The following is a 15,489-nucleotide window of genomic DNA, read 5'->3' on the forward strand; positions in this document are numbered from 1 at the left end:
GACATGGGGCAAGTCTATTCCCTTTCTGTTTCCTTACTTAAAGGTGACAGAGGAGAACTGAACTTGGCTAACAGATCTACCCACTTCAAATTTCTGCACTTAACAGGTCTGCCTCAAGCAAGACAAATACGTCTTGGTTTTGCAAGGATGTGGATAGGGCTCTCATTGTGGGACATGCACAGAGCCTATCTCTTGTCTAGCCAGGGAAATAATCCCCTGGCCCAGCGTACACCCCTCTTCAGAGCTGGCGCTGCTGTGTAGGTATGGCAAAAACTTCAATTCCAGGTCCTTAACTGAGCATCTATCAGAAGCCCCTGGGCACTTTCTCTGCTTGCTGCTGATCATGGACATCAGTGTGAGAAAAGACACTGGATTTGGGAACAGCCAAGCCCTACAACCAGCATCTATCTAAAGGAGTCCCCACTCAGGAAGATCTTCTCTGTCAAATCAAAAGGGAGAGATGTATGCAGTCTGGTTTTTAGAAGCAATCCCATCAGGAGGGGTGCAGGGCCAAACATTCCTGTGAGTGAAAAGCTGTGGCCCCCCACTGGAGGGCTACAGGCCCCTGAGAAAACCTGTGGGCGGCCTACTGGGCTGGTTCATTTTACTGGAGGTTCGAGTTTGAACCCACAGACCTTCCCAGTTTGGCGTGGTCACAGACTATGCGGCGGAGCACCCCCGGGGAGTCCCGAGGAGTAACAAGTAGGCCGGCTTTCCTCTGGGGCAGACGTGAGAGCCAGAGTCCACCCTGCTGAGCCAACAGGCGGCTGGAGCCATACGAAGCGCATTAACTATTAATAATTTCCAGTTGTTTGCTCGTTCTCCCAGGCCTCTGCAGGCTGACACTCTGCTCTGGCTCCCCTGGACCGCCAGGTCTGGAGATATTAGCGCCTCCGGGGCTCCACTGGGACAGGGCAAGGGGGGTCGACGCGACCCCAGGGCCCCAGCTCGAGCCGGATTCCCGCGCCCATCCGTGATAGAGTGAGGGGCCCGGAGGGGCCGGGGTGCCTAGTCCTCCCGCCTCAACGCTTGCTCCGCGCTCCAGGAGCGCAGCAGTCGGCGCCTGGGGCGGGCTCAGCCGCGGGGCATAAAGCAGCGCGGGCGGCGCACGGAGGGAGCGCAGCGGCCCCTGGCGCCGGGCCTCGCGGCGCGGCCAGTGCGGGCTGGGCCCGGCCGGGGCGGGGCTGAGGGCGGGGCCCGGAGCGCGGCCGCCGGCGAGACCCGGACGGCGCGCGGGCGGCCGGGCAGGGAGGGCGGCCCTGAGGGCAGCAGCCCCCGCCCGCGTGTGCGCCCCTCTAGGCCCTCTCTCATCCGCGACCCCCACGCCGGGTGTCCCCGAGCCCGCCACGCACACAGCCATGGTGGGTCGGCTGAGCCTGCAGGATGTGCCCGAGCTCGTGGACACGAAGAAGAAGGGCGACGGCGTCCTGGACAGCCCGGACTCGGGGCTGCCCCCCAGCCCCAGCCCCAGCCACTGGGGGCTGGCGGCGGCCGGGGGTGGCGCCGGCGGCGGGGAGCGCACGCCGGCCCCGGGGACGCTGGAGCCCGATGCGGTGGTGACCCCAGCAGCCCCGGTGAGTGGCCCCGCGCGGACTCCTTCCCTCCCCAGCCCACTCGCGACAGGCCCTGGGGGTTACCAGCGGTGGTGCCGCCCCGCCCGGGGCGCGCTGTCAATGCCACCACCCGCTCGTCGGGACGGCGTGGCCGTCCCTGGGAGCCCGGGGCGGGAGCGCAGCGAGAGCCTGGCCAGCTGGAGCCGGTGGCTGGAAAATTGTCATCGCCTGGGAGGCGCGGGAGCCCCGGGAGAGGCAAGCCGCCTCTCCTCCCTTCGAGGTGGCGGCTCCTGGGGCTGCCAGGCTGCGGTTTAGCCACATTCCTGCTTGGGCGGGGCGGTTGGGGCTCCTGGGATACCGACAGGGAAATCCAGCCTTTCCCCGACCGTGGGCCCAACACCCCGCGGGCTTTGCCCATCTCAGGCGGCCCCAAGACCTGCCTCCTCTTGGCAGCTCCAGGGCAGGGGTGTGCCCTGGGCTTCTCCATTCAGAGAGAAATCTGGGCCAGCCTTGGGGACCTTTTAAGAAGACTCAACTCCGTGAACCTCCAGCTTCCTTGGTGGCCCCCCGTTGTCCTGAACACCTAACCCAGCTGGTGTCTTGTACTTAGTAGATGGGGAGCCTTCAGGTGGCAGGAACTTTTACTCCTTTTAATTTAAAACTTTTAATTTTAAAAGTAACGAAACTCCACCAAGTCTATTTTGCCTTAGGAATCGCTCAGACGTGGAAGTGTGTTGCTTTTACCGTCAGCTTGGAGGCCACATCCTGTCTACAGTTGAAGCTCAAAGTGGGGCTTGGAGATAGGTGTTTTCCACCCTGTCCCCTGGGGTGAAGTAGTTAGTGGCAGCATTGTTCTTAAGGTCCCATGTTAGAGCTTTGATGGTGCTGTACTAGAACCCTCAGAGGCCTCAGTGCATTCCCTCATTTCCATTTCAAGGCAGTACTTCATTCAACTTAGCCTTGGGAGCGTTCCCTATCTGGCTGTTTCTAGCCTATCTTCCACCTGCCTGACCACAGGCTAGACACACAGTGGTGCCTCTGAGACCCTCCGCCTGGCATGCACAAGGCCTCTTACCTCTCTCAAAATTCTACTGTCACCTTTTCTGGGAAGCCTTCCTGGATGCTTCCCAGAGCCTTGCTAAAGCCTCTGGTATAGTCTTCATTCTCTAGTGGCACCAAGTACATGGGTCTGTCATAACCTCTGCCACCCTGCCCCTAACCCCGTCCTACACAGGGAGCAGGGTGGAGCCCAGGCAGTATGTGTGGTGTGGGCAGGCTTGAAAACAGAGAAGGCAGAGTCAAGAGAAGGGCATGGTCGGGTGGATGCCCTGTGAGTGCTGGAGAGCACCCAACTCCTCCTGGTGGCTTTGTCATCCCCCACTCCCCAGGACTGCCTGGGAGGTGCCCCTACTATTGGGGGCAGAGAGCTAGGGGCAGAGCAGGGCTCACTGTCACTATCTGGAGGCTGTTTTCAGAAGGTCTGCAGCAGCCAGTGTACACCTCACGCACCCCTTCCCATCCACTGACCTTGTTTCAAACTCACATCCCTCCCTCAGTCTGGGCCCCACCCATACCCAGGAGCTAGACCCTCAGGACCCAGTGCCTCTCTCTATCTTGGTCTCCTTAAGCTTTTGTATTTCCATTTGACTTGACACTTTGTCCTGGTAATATAATAAGGGTCTCAGGGCCAGCCTGAGAAATGATTACCTCCTTCTATCATGGAGGACCTGGGGGCAGGACTGCCACCTCCACACCCTGGCACAAGTGTAGATCCTTCTCTCAAATTAGGCCAAGAAAATGGCAGATCTCAAGACACCAGGGAATACAGAAGGCTGCCGAGGTCAAACTCTGCCCTGTGCTTATCTTTGCACGTAGACCACAAAAGCCCTCATTCCAGCAAATTGGGTGACTAGGGAGGAACTGTCTCCTGATGAGTCAGAGTGCCAGTGCCTTGACCAGGTGGAGATGCCTACCCTCCAGGAAGGCTGTGCTCTGGGGCGTGCAATGTTCTGGGTGGTGGAGGTGATGTGGAGAACTGTTGGTGACCCTTTAACAGATGAGGCTCCCAGTTAGCCAGAGCAGACCGTTGGGTGGTGTGAATGTGATGGCCCTGATGCAAAAGACGGGGGTGGCGGGGGGGGGGGGGGGAGTCGGAAGGAGTCTTCAGTTTTAAAAAGAATCCCTGCTTCAGTCTTTCTGGAGTGTTGCGGAGACAATGATAGAGGGGGTGCCACATAATTGAGGGTTCTGAAGAGTTAAGCTCCAGTTCATGGAGGCTTCCTCACCACACGGCTCCTGGGTCTGGCCAGCATCCTGTTGCTGAGCTTCTGTCTCTTTTCTGCCTTTCACAAAACTGCAGTGGTAGAAGGGGTGCAGATAAGGTAACGGGGTGTGTGGCATGATTCTTCTGAGGGCACAGAATACTTCCAGGATCGACCTGGGATTTGAATTTGAGCCTCCTGGCTCCAGTGCTCTTCCTAGGCTGTGGGTCAACCCTTCCCTGGTGTACCCAGGATGAGGGACACAGATCACAGTGGGGTCATCAGCTAGAGGCTCAGAGGCAAGGCCTTCCGTGGGATGCGTCCATTGGCCTGTGGTAGCTCTAACGACCTTCTTTTCTGTTCTGGAAGAACCCAGCCTCTCTCCCCAACACCCTGGCTGTCAGCTGCTCACCAAGGCTGTGCCCCCTGTCCTTTGGCGAAGGTGTGGAGTTTGACCCCCTACCACCAACGGAAGTCAGGTAAATATAGCAATCCCTGAGTTTATTTCCTTTTTTTTTTTTTCCTTTTTCCTATTACTGGGGATTGAATCCATAGATGTTTTACCACTAAGCTACATCCTCAGTCCTTTTTATTTTTTATTTTGAGACAGGGTCTTGCTAAATTACTAAGGGTCTTGCCAACTTGCTGAGTCTGGCCTTAAACGTGCAGTCCTCCTGCCTCAATCTCCTGAGTCACTGGGATTACAGGCCTGTGCCTCTGTGTCTGCTTGATCCTTTGATTTTATTTCTTAAATTTTCATTTTTTATTCAGACATAATTTCCTGTTATTTAAAAATTTATTAATTATGCAAATATGACAAATACTATTGATAGTTTGATGGGTACTCTTTTTTAAAATATTTTTTAATTGTCATTGGATCTTTTTAATTTTATTTACTTAATATGTGGTGCTGAGGATCGAACCCAGAGCCTCATACACGCTAGGCAAGCGCTCTACCACTGAGCCACAACTCCAGCCCCATTGGTGGGTACTCTTTAGGAATTTTTTTTAACGTTCTAATCAATTAAATAGATATTCTTTTTACAATAAAAATTAGATCATATGATACATAAAGTTCTGCAGCTTGCTTTATATCTCAAGGCTATTGGATGTTAAAAATTTTGCTGAGCATTAATTCAACTTTCCTGAAGCTGCCTCTCCACCTGCACCCCATGCTCTGACCCCTCTTCAAGGTGCTGTAACCTTGTCTCATGTTACAATGTCACCGGACAAATGCCAGCCTTCCTCCAGAATGATCTCATCCAGGATTATCTGGGGGCAAAGATTCATGGGGAGACTCCTTTAAAGATATATCATTTTTTAGAGAAAGGAATCTTACTTTTGGTGACTAGTGGTTTTATAGTTGGAGTTTCAGTTGCATTACACAAAGGGCCCTTTGATGTGGAACAAAGAGGGGTTCATCAGTTTTGAGGTGAGCAGTTTAGCCTTTTATTCCTGTGGAGCTTGTATTTCCAACAAAACAAGGACGTGGCTTCATGATACTAGCTTCCACCAGCATCTTAGCTACTTGCCCAAAGAACAGACCTTTACATCCAACTCACAGAAAAGAATTCTGGTTCTCAGTCACCCCATGGGCATAAAAGCTGTTTGATGCATCTGTGTTAACTTTTAAATTACCAAAGGACTTAAAAAATAATAAAGTACCTGAGGAATGTAAATGGTAACTTATTTATGGAAATTGAGATTGCAGTTGGTTTTTACTGATAAGGTCAGGTCCTTAGGTCCTCAGGTTTCTAAACCAAAGGCTAAGGTAGACCACATACTAGGTCTGGTAAAGCCAAGCTTCCAGAATCAGCATTCAGGAGTTCTGGGTTTTTTCCTTTTCTCATTAAAGAACCAGATCCCTGGAGGGGACAGAAGCTGCTTATAAATAGAAGAGTAGAATCTACTTTGTTCTATAAGATAGTCACGTACCATTAATCGACAGAAATTCATTCAGAGAAAGGTCCCATTAGGTAATTTTTTAAAATATTTTTTAAGTTGTAGATGGACACAATACCTTTATTTTTATTTATTTTTATGTGGTGCTAGGGATTGAACACGGTGCCTCACACATGCTAGGCAAGCGCTCTGCCTCTGAGCTACAACTCAGTCCTCCGTCAGGCAATTTTGTCTTTGTGTGAACATCATAGAATGTATTCCCACAAACTAAGAAGGCTATGTTGTCTCAGGCCATGCAATCTCAGGGGGTCCACTGTCATATGTGGGGCCATTGTTGACCGAAATGTCGTTAAATGGTACATGACTGTGATTACACTGACAGCACTTGCTCAGTGTTGACACCCTGCCCCTTTATTGAGGACCCTTTACGAAAAGAGGAAACCAAGGTTTGGACAGGTTAAGTATCCTGACTGAGGGTTCCAGGCCTAAGTTAATGGGAACAGAATCCAGGGGCTCTGGCCTGCAATGGGAAACATTGAGCACAGGGAATACTTTGGAACCTTGCACATCTATCTACCTTCCAGTCCCCATAATCCAGTCAATCAATCCATCAATCCCAGCTCCTCCACTCAGTGGCACCGTGACCTTCATCTCTGGAGCTCACTTTCCGATCCCAGGGTTGTAGAGATTAAATTAGATCCTATGAATTCAAGTGCTTGGAATGCTAGTACCTGGCACAGAATAAGTACTTCATAAACTGTGCTGCTTCTTATTGACGTTGGCAGGTCTCAGACTGGTATCCCACAAGAGATTCAGAGTCACAATTGGGACCCTGTCCCCCTGGCTCAGAGGAACAACCTCATGCTGCCTGATTTGTCCCCCCTCCCCAGGTACACTTCCTCAGTCAAGTATGACTCAGAGCGACACTTCATTGATGATGTGCAGCTGCCACTGGGCCTGGCAGTGGCCTCCTGCAGCCAGACAGTCACCTGCATCCCCAATTGCACATGGCGCAACTACAAGGCTGAGGTGCGCTTTGAGCCCCGCCACAAGCCCACACGCTTCCTCAGCACCACCATTGTCTACCCGAAGTACCCCAAGACCGTCTACACCACCACCCTGGATTACAACTGCCACAAGAAGCTGAGGAGATTCCTGTCCAGCGTGGAGCTGGAGGCCACAGAGTTCCTGGGCAGCGATTGCCTCTCGGATGAATGCTGACTCAGAAGGATGGCTTGGGGTTGAGCCAGCTTCTCCGCTGCCTTGGTCCCCAGACCACCCTGGGCAAGTTGGGCGATGTTGCCCTTGCATATCATTCCAGCCCCAGAGTCGGACCTGGGGATACCTCTAAGCCCAGCCTGGGGGAAAAAAAAATCACTGCATCTTGCAATTATTGAGATACTTGGTTTTGTTTTTTTTTAATTTTCAAATTATCTTTAAAAGGAATATATTTCCTGGTTTGCTGCTTTAAAAGGAGTATATTTCCAGAGTTTTCCGAAAGTCTCGATTTGATGAGGAAAAAAAAAAAAAAAACGAGAGCAAAAGAAAATGGCAAGAGTTTGAACCAGGGAGGTTGGAGGACTGCTCTTCCTCCACTGTCAGTGTGTCTGAAAAAAGAGCTTGGAAAAGTCCCTGGGATGGAAAAAGTGAGCTTTAAGACCTTCCAGCCATAGGTGTCTTCCCTGCTACTAAAGTGTAGCTGTTTCAGTAGGTCGTGGTGCCCATATGTGTTCAATCTGGGGAGAGCTGAGTTTCATTCCATTCTTTATTTCCACTTCCATTTTTATTTCCTGTTAACCCAAACTTTTGGAATTCTCTCCATCTTTTTTTTTAATGATATGGAAAAACCCCAAACCAAAATAAGAGATGCCTTAAAAATAAAACCCACTTCTCTGCCTTCTCTCCTGTTTCAGAAGGTCAGGTGGAAAGATGGCCCAGTTTGGGGGCAGTGGTTTCCGTCGGTTCCCTGCAGGTGGGTTGCGGGCACAGGCTCTGGCGACATCCTTGCACACTTGGCATCTGGTTCACATCTTGTGTAACTCTCCGGATAGGTACTGTGGGGTTTCAAAACGACTTTCCCGTTTTTTCATAAAGGAAAATATAGCAGAGGGCTCTTCTGAGAGAGATGGCATTTTAAAAGAATGCTTTGGAAAACATTTTGGGGACTCCAGGAGGGAGGTTTCCACTCAGGACTGACATGCCTAAGACCCACTGCCACCAGGAAGAGACAGATGTAGATGTTTCTGGTGATCCAGTTCATCATGACTATCTCAATGGACTCAAGCTGAGGACTTTGGTGGTGTCAAAGTCGCAGAGAAAGTGGGTCTAATGAAAAAAAAAAACAAGGAATCTTGCTTAACATCCTCTGAGGTTATGCTTTGGTGGATTTAGTGTAAGGAATCATGTCACAACTCTGACTTTACTGCCCGGCTACTGTAGCCAAAGTGGACATTTCTTTCCTGCCACTGTATAAAGGGAAGTGACTACCGTGGGGTTAAGTGTGAACTGAAGATGTTCCAAAGGCAACCTCAAGAGCTCAGCGGAGCCGCTGCAGCAGGGATGGTGCTGGGTGGGGCAGAGGTGGCACCAGGCTGCCCTTCCTCACTGGGCTCTCACCACCACCCCACCACTCCCAGCTCCAGCCCCAGCCCCAGATTCTTAGAATCTCCTGCCAGTCTCTGCAGGGCTGGATTGTAGAAAGTGGCAGATGGACTTTCTTCCCCTAATATTGGAAAAAACAAACCATACATATTTCCTTTGAATACATCCAAATTATGTCAAGTGCCCCAGGGTTACAGCGCTCTGTGGTTTCTGCCTCCTACTGTATCTCCAGGTTTTTATAAATGGCATCCTTGTGTCCTAAAAGCAAAAATTGAGAACTCTCTGGGAACCCTGGAGCCCCAGCAGGGAGTTTTGTTATGATGAAAGCAGGTGCCATGATAATTGCTCTCATTTAAAGGACAGGAGCCCTCTTGGAGCCATTGCATCTGGCGTCCTCTGCAGAGACAATGTCTGGTCTCTTATGCTCCTAACAAATGGGACACAACCCCAGATGGAACTTCAGTCAGCTTCATGGTCCCAAGTTTGCCAGGGAGCACCCCAGCTGGGATCCAGTGAGGAGTGTCACTCTGAGACCCCCATGGTCTCTTCCACTGTGTACAGAGCAACAAATTACCACCTGCCTTGGAAGAGCAAATTCCACCAATTTATTGGTAAAAATGGATTTTCTATTTGATTTCTTAGTGTTGATAAATAGTAAGTGTGATTTTTGAATTATGCTAGGAAAATTCCCAGAGCTTTGGGAGACACTTGGATGAGCTCTGAGGAACGCTGTGGGCAGGGCGACAGGGGACAGAATGTAGAAGAATGTGGCCTCTGAGGTTTTTTGAGGGGTGCCCTCCTGAGATTTTTTTTTTCATCTTAGGGGATCGTGTGGAGTTCAGGCAAGTCACTCTAGGTGTGGAAAGAACCTGAACCTTACCAGTCAAGTAAGTCGAAGTGAGCGATGGTGGACGTGTAAGGCGCGTGGGCAGGCGGGGTTTATTTTGTTAAGTTATTCACCAGGGAACCAGCTGGGGTTCTTTCTAAACCCTTTTCTCCCCCTTCCAAACCTGCTTTGCTGACTGTTGCAGAAACGGAAGCATAAGGAGACACCCTGGAACTCTCCTGTGCGGATGAAATGCCACCAGCCCGTGGTGGAGTCATATTAGTTTTCAGGGCGGAAGTGGTGATTTTTAAACTCAGTGATTAAAAGCAAACATTCCTAAGTGTGCCTGAGAGATACGGTTTGTTAATTAAAAAAGCTTTTCGCTCAGTCTCCTAAATTAGGGCTTTCATGTAATAGGATGATTTGTATTTTCAGAGGAAACTAGTTTTGCTTTCAAAGTACAGACTTTTAGAAAGACTGAACTTGAACAAGTATCTTCCCACTTGACATTTTTCCTATTTCTAACCTTAGGAAATCCAGAACAGTGTTGAACAAAACTGTGTTTTAGATTTATGTCACCTCTGTCCCGTTCCATTTTGCTTTGTGATTTCTCCATTCAACAATAAATTATCTAAAAAATAAAACCGAGGGATGCTTCTCTTTCTTTAAAAAAAAAAAAGTGGGGGCTGGAGATGTGGCTCAAGTAGTAGTGCGCTCGCCTGGCATGCATGCGGCCCGGGTTCGATTCTCAGCACCACATACAAACAAAGATGTTGTGTCTGCCGAGAACTAAAAAAGAAATAAATATTAAAATCAATCTCTCTCTCTCTCTCAAAAAAATTTTTAAAAAGTAAAATTATAATATTTGGTTCATCAGAATGAGGAAGATAGCTCCTTGTCTTGAGCAATGTTAAGATCATTGTATGTTTAACAGTATACATCTGCGGACATGAGACAATTTTCTAGGGGGGCAGCTAGATACAGATAGTTTTAAGGGAATTTGTTTCTGGATTTGATGTGTACTCTTTCCCAAAATTTCCTTTTTCTTTTCTGCAGTGCTGGGGATGGAGCCCAGGGCTTCATGCGTGCCAGGCAAGTGCTCTACCACTAAGCCCCAGCCCCAGCCCAATTCTTTCCTAAAATTGAAATTTTAGGAGATGCAGCCATGACTGGAGATGTCAGGCCATTTCTCTTTTTTCCATCTCCCCTTCCAAATTGTTCTTGTTTTCATTTTATAGAAGAAATCCATTCTTCATACTGCAGGAGTATACAGGGGACAGCAGAGAGGACCTGCTCTAGGAGCTCACAATTGGGGTTTCCTGTCTGTGTGAATCCTGAACGTAATTCCTTTAAGGATGACCAAGGATGAGGAGCCAAAAATAGCTTGAGTTGGGCTGGGGCTGGGGCTCAGTGGTAGAGCACTTGCCTGGCATGTGTGAGGCACTGGGTTGGATTCTCAGCACCACATATTAATAAATAAAATAAAGGTCTGTCAACAACTAAAAACTTACTTAAAAATAGCTTAAAAATTGGGATGTTCTCCTTTCCAGGGTCTCACAAAGCAAGACAGGGGACTGACTTTCACTGAGTGCTCACATCTCTTCAATCTCAGCCTATCATCTTCCCTGTGGGAAAGTCCTATAGGGAAGGAGAAGTAATATCTTTTCCTTACCTGTGGCAAGGTGCATGGCTGAGAACCCTCTAACAAAAGACAGACTGATTTAATGGCAGCTTCACATGACACAGGAGCCTTTGGAAAGAGACCTGTGTGTTTTCATGGAGAGTTGTGCAGAAGTTAGGTTGGAGAGAAAAGGGTCTGATCTGATGGCAATAAACCAGGGAGGGAATGTTCCTTGCCAGGCCTGTTTGTTCTGTTTCCTTTTGGCATCTCTATGTGACATTCTTTCCCTGGGTGGGGCAAAAGGCAGGACACCTGTCACAGGAGGGTCTTCAGGGCAGAGAGAGAAGGTTAGAGAGTGACTCTCTGTGGTTTTATTGCCTGCCTCTGGGGAGAAGGAGAAAGGAAAGGAATTCTAGTTTCATGGCCTGCCTCAGGGTAGGAAGTGGGGAGGGAAGATCAGAGAGACCTTTCTACTTTGTGTTTTCTTGCAGCTTAAATTATGCAGCATGCCTATAAGTTTTTTGTGTTTTTTTTGGTAGTTGGACACAATACCTTTATTTTTTTTAAATATTTATTTTTTAGTTTTAGGTGGACACAATATCATTATTTTATTTTTATGTGGTGCTGAGAATCGAACCCAGTTCCTCATGCATGCTAGGCGAGCACTCTACCACTTGAGCCACATCCCCAGCCCGCAATACCTTTATTTTATTTATTTATTTTTATGTGGTGCTGAGGATGAACCCAGTGCCTCATGCATGCTAGGCGGGTGCTCTACTGCTGAGCCACAACCTCAGCCTCAAGGTTCTGTATTTTGAGATAGAATTTTCTTCACCCCATCAGTATCTTTGGGCAAAGCAAAGAGAGGCCCCCAACTGGGAGCATGGAGCACACCTGTAATCCCAGCTGCTAGGAGACTGAGGCAGGAGGATCCCAAGTTTAAGGCCAGCCTTGGCAACTCAAAATAGAAACAAAAATATACAGGGCTGAGGATGTAGCTTAGTCATAGAGAGCTTGCCTAGCATGTGAGAAGTTTTGGATTTCAGCCCCAGTACTGGGGAGAGAAAAAGGAAGAAAGAAGAAAAATGGAGGCCCTTTATTTCATTATTTCATTTAAGCATCAAGTGAAGGCTCTAAGCTCTATTTGCTTATCTTTTGAGTTACGAATCAAAAATAAATATGCCCTAAGAATACATAGTATCATTTTTTTTTTTAAAGTCAGGGCTGGGGCATAGTTCAGGGATAGAGCTCTTACCTAGCATGCACAAGGACCCATGTTCCATCACCAGCTTGGCAAAAAAATAAATAAATAATAAAAATAAGTTTAAAAACCAGCCTCTTCCAAATAGAAATTAAGTCTTATTTGGTTGATTGGGATGACAATGAGGACTAATTTTGCCAATTAGTTTATATGGTGTAATACATGGCCAAAATGAATTGGCTCATCAAGCAGCTCCAAAATTGCACAGGAACTCCCTCCCACCCGCTGCTCCCTTGCACTGGGTGCTCTACCACAGAGCCTCAGCCCTGGCCCTGACCTTTAACTCAGTATGCATAAAAGGAGTCACAAAACAAATAAGCCTACTGTGGAAAACTGTGTTTGCTTTTTTTTTTTTTTTTTTTTGGTGGTATAGGACACACATACCACTGAGCTATATCCCAGCCCTTTTAATTTTTTTTGTTTTGAAACAGCGTCTCCCTAAGTTGCTGAAGCTGGCCTTGAACTTGTGATTCTCCTGTTTAGTATAGTGGCTGGGTTTACAGAAGCATGCACCTGGCTAAGAAAACTAACCTGCATAAGATTAAAGCTAGAAGTATGTGTGTGTGTGTGTGTGTGTGTGTGTGTGTGTGTAACCAGGAGTGGGTTGAAACTAATAATGTTTCAAATCCCCTGAACTCTTCTAAGCATATCACAAAGCTGGTGCCCCCAGGAGAAAGATATAATAGGTATAATTAACAACATTATGATAAATCTTAGATAGCCTTTGTGGTTAAACTCAGAAATTTAAGAAATGCATAACTCTGTAGATTGAGTAGCAGTTCCTAGTGCAAGGAATACCTCTTTTCAAAATGAAATTCTGATAATTTTATTTTTAAATAATCACTGTCATGTGCTTTGTTTTGTCACTATTTCCCAACGTGTTTTCTGAGGAATACAAATAAGGTTTTACAGTGAGAGAACTTTAAGGAAATGAAAAAACCAAACAAGGGGCTGGAGTTGTGGCTCATTGGTAGCACACTCGTCTGGCATGTGTAAAGTACTGGGTTCGATCCTCCGCACCACATAAAAATAGATAAAATAAAGGTATTGTTTCCATCTACAACTAAAAACAAAAATTAAAAAAAAAAAAAGAAAAAACAAACAATACTAAATACATTACATGAAGGGCTCCTTGAAACCATGTAAAAGGCCAGTATCTTCTAAATAGAAGAAATTAAATCTTATTTGGGATAATAATGAGGACTAATCTTGCCAATTGGTTTATGTGGTGAAACTGTCATGAAATGAATTGGCTAATCAGCTGTTCCGGATAGTTTTTTGTTTACTTGTTGTTTGTTTGTTTTGAGGCAGGATCTCCCTAAGTTGCTGAGGCTAGCCTAGAAATTGCAGTCCTTCTGCCTCAGCCTCCTAAGTCCCTAGGATTGCAAGTATACCCCACTGTACCCAGCAGCAGTTCCAAAATTTTAAAGGAAAACTTTTTTTTTCCTCCCCAGTACTGGGCAACCACCGACAAAGTTACAGTGGCAGAGAGCAGTGAACATCTATTTCTTGCTTAAAATATATATATAGGTCTGGAAGGGCAGTTCTGCCCCCAGGGGAGATGTTGAGTTCAGGTCTGTTCCATTTGACTTTGAGGTAAGCTAGAGAACTGGCTTAGGTCATATCCTTCTACAGGCAAAAGTCCAAAGCTCACCGAGAAGCAAGTAGAAATATCCAACCCCACTTAAGGCCTGCACCAGAAACTACACCCTGAAACCTTCACCCATATTCTATTGGCCAAAGCACGTTACATGGCCAAACAGCATCAATGAGTCAGAGAACCATACTTCTCCCATGTTTGTGGGAGAAGCAGCTTATTTCCTGTATAATAAGCTACACCCAATTGGGTGTAGTGGCACACACCTGTTACTTGGGAGGCTGAGGCAGGAGGATTGCAAGTTCAAAGCCAGCTTCAAAGCCCAATTTAGCAAGGCCCTCAGCAATTTAGGGAGACTCTGTATCTAAATAAAATATAAAAAGGGCTGGGGATGTGGCTCAGGGGTTGAGTGTCCTTGGGTTCAATCCCAGGTACCTGAAAATAATAATAAAATAAAAAGGGTGGAGGTAGCTCAGTGGCAGAATGCCCTTGGGATCAATCCCAATACCAAAAAAAATAGGGGGATGCAGTTACAAAATCCAAACCCATACCAGATATTTAATACAGAGAACTGCTTATAGAGATTGGAGAGATAAACTGGGACACTGAATCAGAGCCCAGGTTATTAGTAACCGTGAGAAACAACTCCTGTGCCCATTGCCTCTTATGGCCATTTCCACCTATTTAGAAAAACAAGAAAAAGATGAGGAAATGAAACCCACAGTAAGAGGAAGGAAGGAAATAATAAAGATAGGAGTAGAAATCCACAAAATAGAAGCAGACAAACAAGGCTGGGTGGGGGTGCAGCTCAGTGGTTCAGCACTTGCCTAGGTTCAGTCCCCAGCACTGCAAGAGAAAAAAAGAAATAGACAAATTATTATGAAAAATTCAGAAGCAGAAATTTGATTGTTTGAAAAGATTGAAAAAAACTGATAAGTTTCAGCTTGATGGATCAAGAAATAGAAAACACAAATTACCAACATGATGAAAGGCATAGAGTCTCAAGCTGGATGTGGTGTATGCCTGGAGCCCCAGCTCCTGGGAAGGCTGAGGTAGCCTCCCAGAAGTTAAGTCTGACCTTGGCAGCATAGCATGACCCTGTCACAGAGAGAGTGATCTTATGGATGTTGAAAATGTATAATTTTATAAACAACTTTATTAACTATATTTAATTTTATAAACAATTTTTTAAACATTTTTTTAGTTATATTTCGACACAATACCTTTATTTCACTTATTTATTCTTATGTGGTACCGAGAATCGAACCCAGGGTCTTGCACGTGCGAGGCGAGCATTCTACCGCTGAGCCACAACCCCAGCCCCAAATTTTATAAACAATTTTATTAGACAACTTAGATAAAATAGAAAAATTCCTTGCAAAAAAACTTCCCATCAGACTGATACAAGACAAAATTTTAAAAATCTGAAAAAAAAAAAAAAAAACAACCATGAACTCATACCACACAAACCAGGTACAAAAATATACATATCACAACTCAGGATCACAAGTTCAAGGCCAGCCTCAGCAACTTAGGCCCGAAGCCACTTTGCATGACCCTGTCTCAAAATTGAAAAAAAAAAAAAAAAAATCTAGCAAGAGACACTTTTTTGTGTCCTGTTTTCTATCTATATACACTTCATGAAGTGTCTGTTTCAAATCTTTGGCCACAGTGTTATTTGGAAATTTAATGTTGACTTCAAGGAGCTCTTTACTTATTCAGGACATAAGTCTTTTGTCATGAGTGAATGCTATTGTCCACTCCAGGCTTCCTCTTTTCTTTTTCTCTGTGGTGTCTGAGGTCCAACACGGGACATCAGTATGTGAGGCAAGCACTATCATTAGTCATTAGCTCCAGGTCCGGCACT

General features: G+C 46.8%; 1 protein-coding gene across 1 annotated transcript; it reads left to right on the forward strand.

Annotated features, from left to right (window-relative positions):
- The first annotated feature begins 1,196 nt into the window (after positions 1–1,196).
- On the forward strand, positions 1,197–9,787 carry Rflnb (refilin B). Its single transcript, XM_078042609.1, has 3 exons — positions 1,197–1,574; positions 4,184–4,293; positions 6,607–9,787. The coding sequence occupies exons 1-3, from the start codon at positions 1,359–1,361 to the stop codon at positions 6,935–6,937; spliced, it is 657 nt and encodes a 218-aa protein (XP_077898735.1). The 5' UTR covers positions 1,197–1,358; the 3' UTR covers positions 6,938–9,787.
- The last annotated feature ends 5,702 nt before the right edge of the window (positions 9,788–15,489 follow it).

This window comes from Ictidomys tridecemlineatus, chromosome 3, assembly GCF_052094955.1.
Source record: "Ictidomys tridecemlineatus isolate mIctTri1 chromosome 3, mIctTri1.hap1, whole genome shotgun sequence".
Taxonomy (NCBI): domain Eukaryota; kingdom Metazoa; phylum Chordata; class Mammalia; order Rodentia; family Sciuridae; genus Ictidomys; species Ictidomys tridecemlineatus.